The sequence below is a fragment of the Lytechinus pictus genome, chromosome 18 (genome assembly GCF_037042905.1).
Source record: "Lytechinus pictus isolate F3 Inbred chromosome 18, Lp3.0, whole genome shotgun sequence".
NCBI lineage: Eukaryota > Metazoa > Echinodermata > Echinoidea > Temnopleuroida > Toxopneustidae > Lytechinus > Lytechinus pictus.
The window spans coordinates 1147090-1164434 of NC_087262.1; the positions used below are offsets into that span (position 1 = coordinate 1147090).

Genomic DNA, 17345 nt, shown 5'->3' on the forward strand with positions numbered 1-17345 from the left:
TATATACTTGAAAATTAAAATAGCCTTTCATGGGGGAAGACCTGCATGCATAAAATGAAGATACTTTGGTCGGGACTTGTGTGTCTGACTGTCTGTGCTTGGTCAGATTTTTTTACTCGGACAATACGATCGGATACGAGGCACACATATTTTTCAGGAGCCGATCGCGAGCACGAGCAAGATCAGATCAGATTTCAATTTCTTTTTGCTCTATGTTTAGTACCATAGCTTTATTACACGCCGATCTATCTATCTTGACGTTTTTGTGACTGTTTAACTTGGATTTGGAGACTGGAAAATCTCATTTAACTTCGAATTTTGAATACTGTTTCGCTGAATTAAAACATATTGGAACATGCCTAAGTAAGTTTTAGACAGATTTCTTTTTAATTGGTCGTAGATCTTAATTAGAACGGTTTTCCCTTCGTGTTCGAGAATTTGTTTGTGCGTGTCTGTGTGGCTGTGCCAAGGCATTGTCAGTGGCTGTGTGCCTGTGGGTATCACAGGCCTAACTCATTCCCCATAGACTCGTGTGTTAAATTGGCATTTTAAAAAATTCATAAAAAATAAGGGTGAAATTCGGGGGTCGAATGTTTACTACCAGTGGCTAGGATTTTTATCTGGCAATCCATATCTGACCAGAAAAGGGTCCCTCGACCGGCTCATTTTAAAAATAAATTGGCGTGTTTGAAGACACCGTCGGGGGGAGCAGATTCATCACCTCAAACAGCAAAATAGCCCTAATCCTTCCGCCAGTCAAAATATAGTCCAAAGTTGGTGATATTTCTTCCCAATTTGGGAAAAGGAAGTTCAATAATTACCAAAAATAGAATCAGTGTTAGATGGACAATCATATGCATACACTTTGTTAATCAGCCATATCAAAATTTAAAAAATAGCAATGGGTTGGCTCGAATGAATATCTATGGCCTGCCTCTAGTGATTAGGCCCGTGAAGCCTGTATTGTATGGCACATGAAGGTTTCTTTTTAATTTACCTTCCTGGCTTTTCTTTAACATCTGTACACTCACTTTATCACAAAGAAATGCATGAAATATACAGATGTGTTATGTAATGACCAATTTTAATGTTACTCCTAATGTCTAGTGCCCTATGGATTTACACACATCCTACCTGCCTATATGTAGCTCAACAATGGATGCAATGTAGGGCCCAAATCCTATAATGTAAATTGTAGATATGAATAGTGTGCATATCTGGATTCAAGATCTGCCCACATACCAGATTCACATGAGTTAAATTAGATAACAATAAAAATAAATGAGAATCAACATACAAGCATACTATACATTCACATCTTCCTATGACAAGGGCCCAAGCCAAGGGATGTAAGAGAGAGAGACAAGGAGAGAGGGGGTTAGATGGCTTGTATTCTAAATGGATGGGGGCTAGTCTGGCTAGAAGTCAGTAAAAGTTGAACAAGATAGCAGTAGCACTCATTCTCAGCCCCCCCCCAACATACTAACTATGCTTTTCTCTACCCCCCCCCCCCCACCTCCCTATTGAATCCACCACTCTTCAGCCAAATTCTAAAGTTTTCTCTTCTCCTTCCCTTCCCTTCCCTTCCCCATGAACCAATTTCACAAGTGCAATTGATGCAAGGCCTATCTAATGTGTACTATATCTTGTGATGGGTGCTATACAGGATTTACATCAGCGCTCGTCGGTATACGAAAACACACGACAACATGAATCACAGAGACAAATACACAGCCTACATGGCCTAGCCTAGGTACACAAACACAGAGTTACTAATCACAATTTGTTACCTGTTATACCCCCTATGTAGCCTTGTATATAGCCATGAAGTTCAGTTTTGGACCTCTTGATGATTGAAACATGTATACTAGTGAAAGCAATCTGCTACTGAAGAGTTTGGGCCCCTTTTGGGCAGGTATATTCATCAACTAGGGAATTTCCTTGTAATAGGCTATGGTCAATGCTATAGGTATCACAGGCCTAACTCATTCCCCATAGACTCGTGTGTTAAATTGGCATTTTAAAAAATTCATAAAAAATAAGGGTGAAATTCGGGGGTCGAATGTTTACTACCAGTGGATAGGATTTTTATCTGGCAATCCATATCTGACCAGAAAAGGGTCCCTCGACTGGCTCATTTTAAAAATAAATTGGCGTGTTTGAAGACACCGTCGGGGGGAGCAGATTCATCACCTCAAACAGCAAAATAGCCCTAATCCTTCCGCCAGTCAAAATATAGTCCAAAGTTGGTGATATTTCTTCCCAATTTGGGAAAAGGAAGTTCAATAATTACCAAAAATAGAATCAGTGTTAGATGGACAATCATATGCATACACTTTGTTAATCAGCCATATCAAAATTTAAAAAATAGCAATGGGTTGGCTCGAATGAATATCTATGGCCTGCCTCTAGTGATTAGGCCCGTGAAGCCTGTGACGCTGTGCCTGTCTCTGTCTTTAGTTTTAGTTTTAGTTTTATTAAATTTACGTGAGTGAGTCTAGCCAGGCGGCTTCTTGAGAGTAAAAATCATTTACTAACGTAGGCTTACTCTAAACGAAGCCAGGCAGTCCTCCCTATTCATCTGCGTGTACCGCAAAAAACCTTGAAACTTTCGCCCCCGAGATTTCTACTTTCCTTCTAAAAGTAAAACTAAAAGTAAAAGATCTAGGCTAGCTCTAAGTCTAATTTCATGTAGGCCTACATGGATAAAACTTCATTCCCGACATTTCTACGGCTACGCTCTCGTTGTTATTTTTAAAACAAGAATTCATAAAAAAAATGAAAAAATATTGTGAAAAGACGGAAGAGACTTGCCCGATGTTTACGCCGCCATCTTGTTTCTTATTGTACTTCCCCAACGTTACGCGATGCTCGCGTCCGTAACGTTTTTGATTTAGCATGTTTAGTAACATTTTAGTTTTGTATCATCTTCTTTTTTTTTTTTGCTGAACGTTATAAACACGTTTTTTTTCCATACATAATTTTTTGTTTAAGGTCAAGTCCACCCCAGAAAAATTTTGATTTGAATAAATAGAGAAAAATCAAACTAGCGTAACGCTGAAGATTCCATCATAATTAATCGGATGTAAAAAAAGAAAGTTATGACATTTTAAAATCTCACTTATTTTTCACAAAACAGTGATGTGCACAACTGAGTGAAGACTGAAGTGCAAATGAGACAGTTAATGATGTTCCTCACTTACTATTTCTTTTGTTTTTTATTGTTTGAATTAGACAATGTTTCATTTTTTACAGATTTGACAATAAGGACCACCTTGACTGAACTATATAGTATTACACAATGGTAATTTCACATGTTCAGGGAGGAATTTATATCTTTTTTCACTTGACAATGAAGAGAAAATTAGAATATTTCATATTTCATGTAATAAAATACTAAAGAAATGGTGAGTGTATGACGTCATCAGTTTCCTCATTTGCTTACCGACCAGGATGCGCATATAACTGTTTTGTAAAATTAAGCAAAACTTCAAACTGTCATAACTTTCTTATTTTACATGCGATTTTTATGAAATTTTCAGTGTTATGCTTGTTGGAATTTTTTCTCTTTTTATTCGAATCAACTTTTGGGTGGGGTGGACTTGTCCTTTAAATTTGTTTTCATGTTGTTTATCTAATGAGAAAGCATGAGGGGCCAAAGATATTGCTACCCATTTCGATATTTCAAGTTTAATTGAAAAAAACAAACTGAAAAAAGGGAGGGGGAAAGACGGAGGGAGAATAAAAGAAAACAAACTAAAAAAATATTTGGGCCTTTTACATGTACCCCGGAGAAATTAAAATGACATCCGCTTTTTGGTCGTCTTGCCATGCAAGACGACCTGAAATCGATGACAACTAGCACCCATATAAAAAATAACTTGGCGGCATCCCAGATAAAATTCATCAGAGTGCAATCGAATGGAATGACCCCCCAAAAATGTTTAAAGGTGATATGTCAGTGTGGCTTGCCGTAAACGCATTTTCTCTCAATGCCGACGGTGGCGGGCGGTGTGCAAAGAAGATCATGCCTACATACATGTACATGTAGGACATGTCTGGAGGTGTCTTTCCAAGGACCATTCTTTGTATCCCCCAAATCAGCTTTGTGAAACAGTTGAGCGATATCTCGTTCTTAGGTAGAACGGTTCTACGAAAGACCCTTTCATGCAACAGGCCCCGGGAAGTTAGGTGGCGGCGGAGCTGAGCCACTCAAGGGTTCAAGGATTCAAGATGTATTTATTCAATTTAGCAGCCACGAAAGCTATCTTGCCGTTGAATTTACAAATAAAAACATATAAATTGCACATAGACATGAATAAAATCTCAATTACAATAATAATCTTAATTCAATTTAACCATAATAATTCAAATATACAGTGATAATTCAAGTTTACAATAATAATGATTCTAATTTGCAATACTAATTTTGATTAACCGTAATAATTTCAATGAACAATAATGATTGCAAAATAAGAGAAATGATATTAAGTTGAGTGTGTGTAAGGGAGCAGTTATTAGAAGTGATGCTACATGTAATTACGAGTAGGCCTACTGGCAGGGGTTACAGAAAAATATATATGTGCATATAATTGATGGAGCATGTACAAGTAGAACGTAAAGAAGAAAAAACGGTCCTGCTGAACAAAAAATCGTAAAGGTTTAACATAATGGAGATAAAGATATATGGAACGGGAGGGGGGGGGGTACAAAACATTTTTCAGCAAATTATTATTTAAGTTTCAAAATAAATGGGGTATTGTTTCAAAATGGGATAAAGGCATAATCTGTCAAATTGGCCATTGTTTCGTTCATCTGGTGTTTGCAATATAAACAAATATATAATTACTTGAACATACATAGGGAATTGATAATATTCAACATGGATATAAAAAGGGTAATTAATACATTATAAGATCAATTCATTTGGAGAATTACATAGCACATTTAAACTTCATGGAAACATGTGTGTTACTCATCTATCATTTAAAAGCCTGATTAGATAGGGCATGGTACTTTTCTTGTATCGTTCTGTGCGGCACTTCGTCAGTCTATATTTCTCACTATTTCGGAGGGCTCTGAATTCGGATTGTTTGGGGGGTAGACAATGAGGAAAGAACTTTTCAAGGGACAGTGCAAATTTCATACACAAAGTGACACGTCTGTCATACAAGGTTGTAAGGCCAGAAGTTGAAAGTGCATTATCATATGAGGTCAATTCCAGCGTAACGGACATGACGTTCAGACAAATTTTTGTGATTCAAAGGTTTATACAGTAGAATAAGCAGTCTTTTGATAATTGTTACTGAGCTTATCAGACATATTTAAGTATCAGTTACATACACATGAAATTACAAATCGTTTCGTTGAACAGTTGCGGAGAAATTGTACTCTTTGTGAGCGTAACGGACATGACACGAAATGGACGAAGCATTTTTACCTCCTATTGCTTACCAAAATTCCTGTGAATTCTTAGATTGCATGTACCCGATGTTGGTGTTAATTTAACCTTAAGATCATGCTCTATCCATAAAATGGTGTTTAACAACAGTTTTGCAGTGCATTCTGTATTCATAGCTCAAAATGTAGCGTAACGGACATGACACACGAAGCGTAACGGACATGACAATTTCGTCCACTTTTTGTAAGCGAATATAATTATTTTATTACAAGATATGGTACAAGTCTAATTGTTTGCATGTTAAGGCTAGCGGTTTGAGACACACATCATAACTGGTAATCTGTAATATCTCCTATTATTTTGCAATTTGAGAGAGGGGCTTTTCGTATAATATTTATAAAACAAACAAATATTTAGAAAAATTTCTTTTACACCAGTTAACAACAGTTAATGAGTATTTTCCAGTTACTACCATCCGCCACACCTAATTAAAAGAGAAAAAGTTGATAGTAAAGATTATTTTTTATTCATGGCTTACTATTTGACAATATACACTAGCGTAACGGACATGACACCCTTACGAAGTGAACTTCATCAGCACTTCTTAGTTTCAAAATGAAAGAAATATGAATAATGAATGTAATTATGTAACAGCAAAGTACCTTTACTAACATTATTAAGAAAAACATGTAGATATTATTGTCAGGTATTATTAATTCAATAGCCTACATGATAATTTTATATAGAATACAATGCTTATAGTACCATTACGACACACTGAGAAGACCAAATCTAATTTTGTGAGAAGAAAACAAAATGTACCAGACCTGTATAAATCCAAGATGAACATATTATGAAATGTATTTTATGATAAAGAATATGTACTAGTAGTAATGTCAGTTTTAAGATTAAAAAAATTATATTAAAAAGTATTTTAAAATTTAATAGCAGTACCTGGAAACCAGTCTTTCATTATCGATTATGTATGAGTTGAAAGTTAATTGGAATGTTTGTATATAAATCGCTTCTGAGATTTTTTCATTCAAAATAAATATCATCCTGAGTATAATCATCCTTTCATCAAATCTTGGATGTTCTAAATCTTACGATCTTGCTTGCTGACAAATGTGGCTGTATCTAATTTCGTTGCATTGTCTGCGCTGCTTGTGTACAAATGAAGATACATCATTCAAATCGTGATTATGGCTGACCAAAATACTATGACATAATTTATTGATTGCACCACATTCCTTCCACGGCCCCTTTGCTTTGTGATATTGCAATGAAGTGCCACTGTAGATTCATGGATTCATAGAGCTACATCATGTAACACAGATATCTGAATACAGACTTGTTTTTAAATGTGAGCCCGTGCCATCACTGAAGAAGTTGAGGTTGGTGAAAGTCAGATACTTTGAAGCAATATCAAAAATGATCTCATGAATTCACAAGTTGGAATTTTATCATGCTCCAAACTGTCAGTGCAAACACCTAAGATAATCAATTGTATTGTTCAAACACAAATGATACAGATTGTGATCCGAGTATGTTGCCAGATCTAGCTTCATCTTATCCTAATATTATGTGGCATACCGTTAATTCTCAGAAAATACACAAGAACAAGAGCTGAACTTTCATCATTAACCAACTTCTAAAAATAGCTTGAATGACATGCAGATTCTAGGAGTTATTACATCCAGCTATCCTCAAAGGAGAATGAAACCCTTGAAACCAGCTGAATCCATATCAAAGAGAAAAATCAAAGAAAAATATTGTTGAAAGTTTGAGGAAGATTTAATGAATAATAAGAAAGTTTTGAGCATTTGAATATTGAGATCACTAATGCTATGTAGTTCCTCCCATTGGCAATGCGACCAAGATCTGTGATGTCACACACGTACAACTCCCTCATTACTGTAGTACTTATTTCACCTATATTCTCACTTTTATAGGGTCTATCACAAGGTGAGGTGTTCTCTTTATGAGAGGACAAGTACAGAGGTTTCACAACATTAAATCATTGATGAATCGTTTGTCATATGATTAGAATGAGCAAAAAGATATGTTTTGGGGTATATTTTCAGTGTCCAAAAGGGGAGAGTTGTTCATCTGTGATATCATAGATCTTGGTCGCATTGCCAATGGGAGGATCTCCATAGCATTAGTGATCTCGACATTCAAATGCTCATAACTCTTCTATTGCTAGTCCTATTTTACTCAAACTTTTGTTGATCTTATTCTTAGATTTTTCTGCTTTCACAAAAGCTAACTTGCTTCAAGAGTTTCATTGTCCTTCGAGCAATTGAGACTGACCTCAGTCTGTGAAACTGAGCCTAATATTTTGTTTTCGTGAATGCTGCCTTTTGTCATATATAAGGCGTCATGTCCGTTACGCGAAGTGTCATGTCCGTTACGCCATTTTTATGAAAATGAAAAGTGGTGAGGGAAAATGATTGCTACACATGGTAGGGGGTTTAATTCTAACATAGAATCTGAATCTGCAGTACCTTCAGACAAATTTCCTGTAAGCTGTGAAAACTTTAAGTGAAAAACGTAACGGACATGACACTGATAATGATAAAGAAATTACACAAATCTGAAGATCGATTTCTCTAAAATTGATGAATGGCATAAAATTCAACGATGATTTTATGTTGATGTAAACATTAATCAACTATTCAAAAGTTAAAAGAGACCTCTGGGACCTTATTTGCTTTTAATAGAGACAGGAAAGATGAAATGTTAAAAAATAGCCACATTTTTTAGATTTTGCAATTTACTATTCTATTTTTTTTATGGTGGAAAAAACTAAAAAAATTTATCAATATTGCGATTTTTCTATTGGAAATTGAAACTTTATAGATTACTTTTTAAGAAAATTTGACTGCTTAAGTGAAATCTTAAACTTCATTTTTTCTCTAAAGTGAACATTTTCCATGGAATTGCCCATGAGTAATAATCTTTGCCAAAAATTATACGCAATGCTCTTTCTGGATAGATTCTATTTGTTTTGATTCATTGGCTGTTATGGACGAGTGCCACACAGGTGCACAGTACTCTAGTATGGGTCGTAGATAGCATGTAAAGATAGTTAGCAGGTCTTTTCTAGAGAGGTTGAACTTTTTCAGACGTCGAATCATGTACAGTTTTTTACTTGCTCTGGATACGATGTCAGTGATGTGAAGACTCCACTTCAAGTCATTTTGGATTGAGACACCCAACAGTTTTACATGATTTGAATTTTCGATGACTTGATTAGAGATGCTAACTGGTTGTGGCAATGGGGGGTTTCTACCAAAAGACACTTGAAGGGATTGACATTTACTAGGGTTTAGCTTCATATTAGCGTTTCTACACCAAGTCTCTAGTTCGTGCACAGCGACTGAAATGCTGCCAGTGGATGTTGATGGTCGTCTGTCTGCCAGTGTAAGATCATCAACGTACTTCCACCTAGGGACCGATGATTCAAGGAGGGCATCATTCACGAGTGTGAGGAAGAGTAAGGGGCCCAATCGTGTCCCTTGAGGGACGCCAGCATGTGTTACTCGCTGGTCTGATAATTCACCACTATACCTCACCCGTTGGGTTCTTTGGGTTAGGAAACTCGACAGCCATGGGATTAGTTCAGGTGTAGCTCCAAGAGAAAAGATTTTGCGAATAGCAATGTTGTGATCTACAAGATCGAATGCTTTTGAAAAGTCAGTCAGTACCACTGTTAAGGTATAACCAGGTTTGTCAGCATTGGAATGGAGGAAGTCTAACAAGTTAACAAGGTAGTGCGTGGTAGATGTCTTAGCCTTGTTTCCATATTGATGAGGGTCCAATGTGCCTTCTATGTCTCGGAGGGTTCAAGGGTTCAATACATGCCGCCGTGCACGGTAAAATCAAGGCACGATGCATGCAACTCTCTCTATGAGCTGATCCTTCCACAGAATTTGGACATGTTTGGAAATCCTGGGGCCGATTGCAAGAAAGGGTCTTTGCAAGGACCGTCTTTCGTGTCACCCATATTTTATCATGCGCCATGTGAAACGCTTTTCAAATAAATTATCTGCAAACATATTTTATTCCTCCGTTAAAATATACAAAATATTTGTTTATAAAATGATGTGACATCTCATTAAAATTGTATAAAATTTTCAAACAAATTATCTGCAAACATATTTTATTCGTCCGTTAAAATAAACAAAATATTTGTTTATAAAATGATGTGATATCTCATGAAATTGTATAAAATTTTGTTTAAAAGCAAGCTATTAAATTTTATATTTTATCATAAATTTCAGAAACACCCCGCTTATAGCGCATCATAAAAGATGGATGACACGAAAGACGGTCCTTGGAAAGACTCTTTCGTGCAATCGGCCCCTGTAGTCCAGATAAAACACTTCCATGCGATTGCACGAAATAGACGATTTCTACAAAATTTATATTAATCTCATCAAATTGTTCCATTCACTTACCGATCGATATGAAGTCCATTTGGTGACTTATTTGAGCACTCTGATCCCCTCTGTTCCTCATCTCTTCTTGCTCTTGATGTCGCTGCCTGTAGAACCGCGACAACATAAATTTTTAGCCTAAAGAGGATGCATGATTTATTTTAGACACAGTTATGAAATTACTGAGGAGACTGAATCAAGGTTGTGAAATTATTAGTGCCACCATCGGGCTTCCTTTTATTTCCGTAGAAGAGACACGGAGCCAGGGATTGCATCCCATTTATGTGTGTGTTCCTTGAAAAAACTGAAATTGCCCCCGAGATTTCTACACTGTACTTTCCTTCTAAAAGATCTAGCCCTAAATCATGGAAATGGGATACATATTACAACTTCATTTCTGCCATTTATACGATATTGATACCATTTTTAAACAAAAAATTCATTAAAAAAAACAAAAATATCTTGAGAAGACGGTGGAAACCTTGCCGATGTTTATGTCCCCATCTTGTTCTCTTTTGTCCTTTGCCACGCAGGTATGTTCATGTATCTCATGCATGCAAGTCCCCCACCATTACGGGTCCCTGTAGTTGCGGGGAAGGAGTTTAAGTCATTTTTGTCTGATATTTGGGGGTTTTTACTCTACCACTCATTCAATGAACAAGGTTGCTGGACGATGATGCTGTACTCGACTGGAATAAACTCCCTGCAGAAATAGTTAACTCATTCATTATCCTTCAAAAATAAATAATTCTCTAACGCGAAATCGTTCTCCTGGATGCCTGGCACTTGCACTTGTTTGTAAAATAAATGCACTACATGTAAACAAGGACAAGGTCTGGAAACCATTTCTTGCTGGCAAGTGCTAAAATTTGACTTGAAAGGATGTTTCCGTGATTTGTCAAAATGATTTTTGTGTTTTCACCAAAAGTTTTTCATAGGAACATGCTGCAAGAGAACTTTGCTGATTGTTACGCTGCCATCATTGTTTTTATCATGGAAAGAAGTTGAGCAACATTTGTCGACGGGCCAATCTCTGCATGGTTTTAGACAATTGTCTAGCTGGCGATTGATCCAATGAATGATCTCCATGACAAAAATATGTTCATGTGGAGAGAATCGACTGATGGATTGACTGCAATGAAAAAGATTGCATCAAATAATACTTACTCGTTCACAGACTATAACACCAATGAAAGAGGGCAAGAATTGAATTGAAGTAAAATTAGTAAATCCTACTTCCTAAGTTGAATTTCCATAATAATATAAAGTTTGAATACAAATGTCAAATATATATGCGCTTAAGATAAGATAAAAAAGAATGCTTAACATTTTCACCCTAGGCTTATTCTACAGAGCATTAATTGTTATTTTGCCACTGTTACAACTGTTTGTCTGAACACCAGAATTGGAAAACAAGTCTTTTCATAAATTAAAAGTAATAAAGTCTAATGGCATCAGATGGATTCTGATGTTGCATAATCCTTGATTGAGGTCTATGTAAAACATAGATTTATGTAAATTGTTGAATTGTTTTCTGGGATGCACTGTATAGTCCTTTTTATATATCCATCTATATATATTCTTTCTTAGATGGAAAAGGAAAATCAAAATATCCTTAGTGAAGAAATTTTTTAATGAACTATATTGATAAGAAAGTCCTGAAAGGGATTGCTACTTTTTAAAGTTCTGAAAACAACTGCATTAAATTGACAATTCAAAAAGAGCATGTTTGAATTTCAAAAGTAAAAAAAACAAAAACAATTTTTTCCCTAGTTCATCTGCAACTTTCTTCACCCGCTGTTAACCACCATAGCTCATAAAAATGTTCTTATTTCATCTTACAGATACTATTGTGACTACTGTGACACGTATCTCACACATGACTCGGTAAGTCCTATGATTGCATATTCAAACTCACTGTGTTTCAGATGGGAAAGTTTGTCTTGTTTGGTGCTTTTCGAACTGCCCGAAAACAACTGCAAATGTAATCCATCATTTAATTTCTGAGCCAAACTTATATCAAGATGTGTTTGAGAGAAAAAATGAATCTTGTTGACATACATGTATTTAGCTATTGGAAAGTATTTGGTATTGGGGCAAGATGGAGAAAACTGGAAGGAAATCATAGTATTTGAATAAGCTGGCAATATGATGAAACATAAAAACTCTAAATAATGTGAGGAAGGGAAGAACAGTAAGGAGAAGGAGGATGAGAGGGAAGTATAAGGGGAAAAGGAATGAAAGGATGGAAGTAAAAGGAAGGAAGGAAAGAAAGAAAGAGACAGGAGACAGAGAATAATAATATGTCCATTTATATAGCGCAGTTACTATGTGCATACTCACTGAGCTTTGATATTTGGTATCATGTTATTACCCCGGCTGTAGCTAAGCCGCCATAATAATAGGCACTAAAGCATTCAAGGAATGATTCCTACTGGGTACCCATTCACCTCACCAGGGTCGAGTGCAGCACAATGTGGATAAATTTCTTGCCGAAGGAAATTACGACATGGCTGGGATTCGAACCCACAACCCTCTGTTTCAAAGTCCGGAGACTAATCCACTGGGCCACTACGCTCCAGAGAAGGTTGAGAATGAATTGGATGAGAAGAGAGGATGGTGGGAGGATTAGAAGGAAAAGGGGAAAAAAAGGAGGAGAAAGGAGTATGAGGTGGAGCAGAAGAGCGAGGAGGTTGGAAAGAGGGAAACAAATTACTGATTTAATATTTTCTATCTTTATTATTTATAGCCGTCAGTAAGAAAGACACACTGCAATGGAAGGAAACACAAAGAGAATGTAAGGATATACTATCAGAAATGGATGGAGGAGCAAGCACAGTCTCTCATTGATAAAACAAGTAAGTACAGGGCTGAAACATCAATCACAAGTTTTCAAACCAAAGATGGTCCAAGACAAACTAAGCAGTTTCATCAATGAATTTAATTTTTGTTTTTAATGGGCCTTACAATGATGTAAATCTTTTATCTACAGAAACCTTATATTGTAGTCATAGTAGTTATAGTTGTAGATGTAACTTCATTTTTAAAAATGAATTATAATCATTTAGTCAACCTTGTCATGATGAACATTAGTTCCATCTTCTATCTCTACATGTGAATTGTATTTCTTTCTGTACTTCTTCCTTTCGATCAGCTCCTTATTTCTTCCTCATTTAAAGCTGAGTACCTGTAGTTGCAACAAAAACGATTAAATGAGAAAGTGTTTATAATCAAGCTTAATTGCCACCTGATCATTGTTGATCTCGATCTGATTCATTTACAATTGAAACTAAAAAGAATGAAATCATAACTAAAAGGTGACCACACTGAAAATCAATAACACAGATAAGCACATGTCGGGCAGTGTATTATTGTTATGAATAAAAACCAAACACCTGGCTGGAATGCCTTGTTTGTTTTGCTCATTTCTCAGCAATTATGCATTTTCTGCCATAATTATCTGCCACATACAGTGCATGTAACATGTACAAGACACTTTTTGCCTTCATGTAGTTTAGTGATTTTTTTCTATCTTTGTTATTGAAGTCTTTGTATAATTATTATGTTATAGGGTCAGCTAATCACAAGGCTTGTTCCTTTCTTGCTGTCCCTCTCATAGTCAATCCAATGTTTATTTCTATTTGTTGTTGTTGTTTTTTCTATTTTGTGAATATGATACTTTGTATATGTATGTTTTTGTATGGATTTTTATGAGCAAATAAATTGAAATTGAAATTGAAATTGAAAATTTTATTGGCTTCTGTTTTAACTCATTTTGAGATTGTTACCACAATTGGCTTTTAAGTTTAACATATTATTTTCATACTGTGTCTTTCTCAGCTGCTGCATTCCAGGCCGGTAAAATCGCACACAATCCATTCTCCAACAGCAGTGGTCCTCCGGGCTCAGGACCCCCGGGCCCCGGTGGGCCTCCCGGACCCCCAGGTACAGGAGTCCGTGTACCCCCTCCCAATAACTACAATCCCAATGGACCATTCCCCGGTGGTCCTATGCCTCCTGGAGCTGGTCTAATGAGACCCCCTCATCCCAGAGGACCACCTGGTTTTATCATGGGTGGACCTAGACCTGGACCCTGTAAGTACCATGTTTTTGTTTTTTGCTAAAGTCACACCAATGTAACATTCTCCAAACCGACCGATTGTATGTCTTTGGAAATAACGTAATAGATTTGATCGGTCTAAGGTTGGTTCGCCGATGTGACCGTGTACATAAAGAGAAACGGTCATGCTATTGTCATACAAACCGAAACCGACCGATGGTACGTCATTTGAAATTAAATCATGAATTAAGTCAGTCTGAAGTCTGTTTTGCTGGTGTGCTAATACTACAAAGGTTTTATGTTGTCAGGGCAAAAAGGAATTGTCAAAGTGTTATTCAAGAAATTAAATCTATTTGTTACAGCCTGTCTAAAGCTTTTGAAGAGGATCAGTGCTATGAATTATACTTAGTATCTTGTACAATCTCTCTCTTATGATTCTATTTTTATTCAAGAACGGCCATTTGAGCATTTACCTTGCAAATTTAGTACTGTGATTAAAGAGGTCATTATATCAAAATTTTAAAGTTAAGCATGGAATATTCTTGTTCTTGCTATAGCAGAGGCATAATATTTAAATGCTGATCACCCGCCCCCCCCCCCCGTAAAGTATGCATTATAGCCAAATGGGAAAATATGCAATGTGAACATTGTTCGACATTAATCGACAGGGGATCATATATCAACTTGTTCACATGGGGGGGGGGGGCTCTTTTGGGCATTTTGGGGTCAAAATCACCCCAAGCCCCCATGTAACTTTTTTCCAAGGATCATGGGGCTTGTTATGATTGATTATATACAATAAATAATTTAATCAATCACACAAAAAGAATTAGCCCCATTATCCATCACTAAGCTTTATGTTGCGGGGGGGGGGGGGGGGCCCTGTGTATGAAAATGTACTGCAGTTGCAAATTTCAATTTTACACCCTCGATATCTTTAGTTATTATTAATCTCTTTTCTTCTGTGTTTGTTTTTTCCTGCAGTAATGAGACCGATGGGACCGTTATGATCAACCCCGCACAGACCGCTGCTCCCCTGTACATAGCCCATCAATGTTTTTTATTCAATAAGGCAAGGCCAAAACAATCTGAAAGATATGTGGAACACTCTTTCCATGGATTTTCGTTCCAGTGCCATTTGGGACTTTGAAACTCTTCTTCATAATGATATTTGTGAATGACAGGGATGTTGTCAAACCTGCATATAAGATCACCAGGGCCCCGTTGCATAAGAGTTACTATAATGGTAACTTTGCCATTCAATGGTAACTACCATGGTAACAATGCTTATCAGAATCAAGGCCCCAAATTCACAAAGGTGGTTTTGAAAACCTACGGTTGAATCCATGGTTTATGCAGATTTCCTATATAAATTACGCTTTATTTAGCGCATATCGGGTGCGTGTATAAAACATTCCAATGCTGATGCGTGCTTTGTTACAGTGCGCCAAATTGACGCCTGTTACCATGGTAAGATACGCTATTTTATTCATGAGTCCTATGTTTGAAGAGTGGACTCATTATTCAAAACAGTGAACTCATGAATAAAATAGCGTGGATAACCATGGCAACAGGCGTCGATTTGGTGCACTGTAACAAAAGCGCGCATCAGCATTGGACATTTTTTAATATATGCAATAAATATGCGTAATATATACAGAAAATCTGCATAATCCATGGACTAAATTGTGGGTTTCCAAAACCACCTTTGTGAATTCGGGCCAAGGATTTTAGGGAAGTTACCATTGTACTAGCTTCTGTTTATAGTACTCTTTGACACCTGCAACAGTCAAGTACAACACATCTCTTATCATCAAAGCTCCTCATGTAAAGTGAAACAATTTTGGGTCTGAAGTATTTGTTCCACCAATGATTTTAATTTGTTTTTAATATATGTGCTTTTTCGTGTCTTTTTATAGAGCTGTCAGGACAAGAAAACTTTGTATCTAAATAAATGAAATGATAGAACACACATGTAATTTGGGATAGAGAGAATTTGAGTAGGGGTGCATTATTATGCAGATTATGCATGAAATTAAACATGTATTTATTTAATTTCCCAATATCTTTTTTGGGTGAAAATATGGAGATATCAATGGGGACCTTCTGTTGTAACAAATGTATTAGGGTTTGATAGGAATTTTCTGACTTTGTGCAAGGAAGAAAGCATTTCAGCAATGGAATTGCATTATGACACTGTCCAGTAGACCATTGTAGGATTAGGAAGACATTTACATGTAACTTGAATATTCACATTTCCAAAATATGCATGTCTGATTTACTAAAATCAAGTAGCATTCAATTTTAGAGTTATGTTTAATAGTAAGCCTTTGGGAAAAATGTGCCAGGTTATAATATATATGCCTTGTTGTAATATTGCTAGGGAAGAGTTGTGTCAGATCTGTTTCTGCCCGGATTCCGCTGGAGTCTTTCCAGTAGGAATCTGGTATTTGAGATACATACCACCTGACATCTATTTAAATGAAAGAAATTAAGATCAATCATATTGTTGCAATTGATTTTTGATTGATCACAACTCTTTAGAAGACAGGGCCCCTATGTGTATCTTTTTATACTGTAAGTCCACTCTTAATTTTTTCCTGAATGAATGTTTGATTTTGTGTAATGTGTATTTATGAGGAAGTTTGCCATAATGTTCTGTTAGTTGATAGTTATTTTCTCCTGTACGACACATGTTGTTATGCTCCATTATGTTGTTTCATCAGTCCGGGGGGGGGGGGGGGTGATTATTACCCATCCAGGGCTGGGTTCCTGTGATGGCAAGGTATGGTTAGGGGCCCATGTCATAAAACTTGTTATAATAAAAAACTTACAGTAATAAATTAAAGCTATAACTTGAATGGCTGATAGTGAATTCGGTATGGGAATTGTGGATTTGTTGTTATAATTTTTAAACAAGTCTTTATGAATCAGAACGCTACTGTAGTCCTGCAAAATTATATAATTCGATTCTTCAAGAGCTAATTTGTGACAGAAATCCTGCACATGTAAACAAGGTTTTGTGTAAAGTCCCCTTGCTCTAAAATGAGTCACCAGTTTTTATGAAGCATTTCTTTCATTTCCTTATGTGACCATCATGAACTGTACAAATATATTCAATAAAGATACAACTTTTGTAAATTATGATCCAGTTGATATGTCTTAATTATATTGCAGTTGAATTGTTTGACTTGCAAATAACTTGACTTTTAGAGAGGTATATACATGTAACATGTCTTGCATAATCTGATATTTGTCTAATAGGGGGTGTTGTAAGTTAATATAAGAGTGACTTTATGAACTGATATCCTTTCTTGTATTAAGGACGTTCCAGTTATGTTTGTGCGCATCATGATCTGCGCATATTTTACATTCTGCCTGCTGACGTCACAATGGATGAACAGGTGATTAATCAGCTGTAGGTATGAGCTGATTTTTCTCC

The 17345-nt window shown here is 36.3% G+C and overlaps 1 protein-coding gene across 2 annotated transcripts; it reads left to right on the plus strand.

Annotated features, from left to right (window-relative positions):
* Positions 1 to 45: 45 nt before the first annotated feature.
* LOC129281716 (U1 small nuclear ribonucleoprotein C-like) lies at positions 46 to 17047 on the plus strand. 2 transcript variants are annotated; one of them, XR_010296424.1, is made up of 6 exons: positions 147 to 363; positions 11688 to 11730; positions 12593 to 12701; positions 13684 to 13938; positions 14888 to 15149; positions 15698 to 17047. XR_010296424.1 is itself a non-coding variant. In XM_064112763.1 (5 exons), the coding sequence occupies exons 1-5, from the start codon at positions 356 to 358 to the stop codon at positions 14911 to 14913; spliced, it is 441 nt and encodes a 146-aa protein (XP_063968833.1). In that variant the 5' UTR covers positions 46 to 355; the 3' UTR covers positions 14914 to 17047. The 2 variants fall into 2 exon arrangements, 1 of the variants encoding a protein (XP_063968833.1); XM_064112763.1 differs by having other exon boundaries at positions 46 to 363; positions 14888 to 17047.
* Positions 17048 to 17345: the final 298 nt, after the last annotated feature.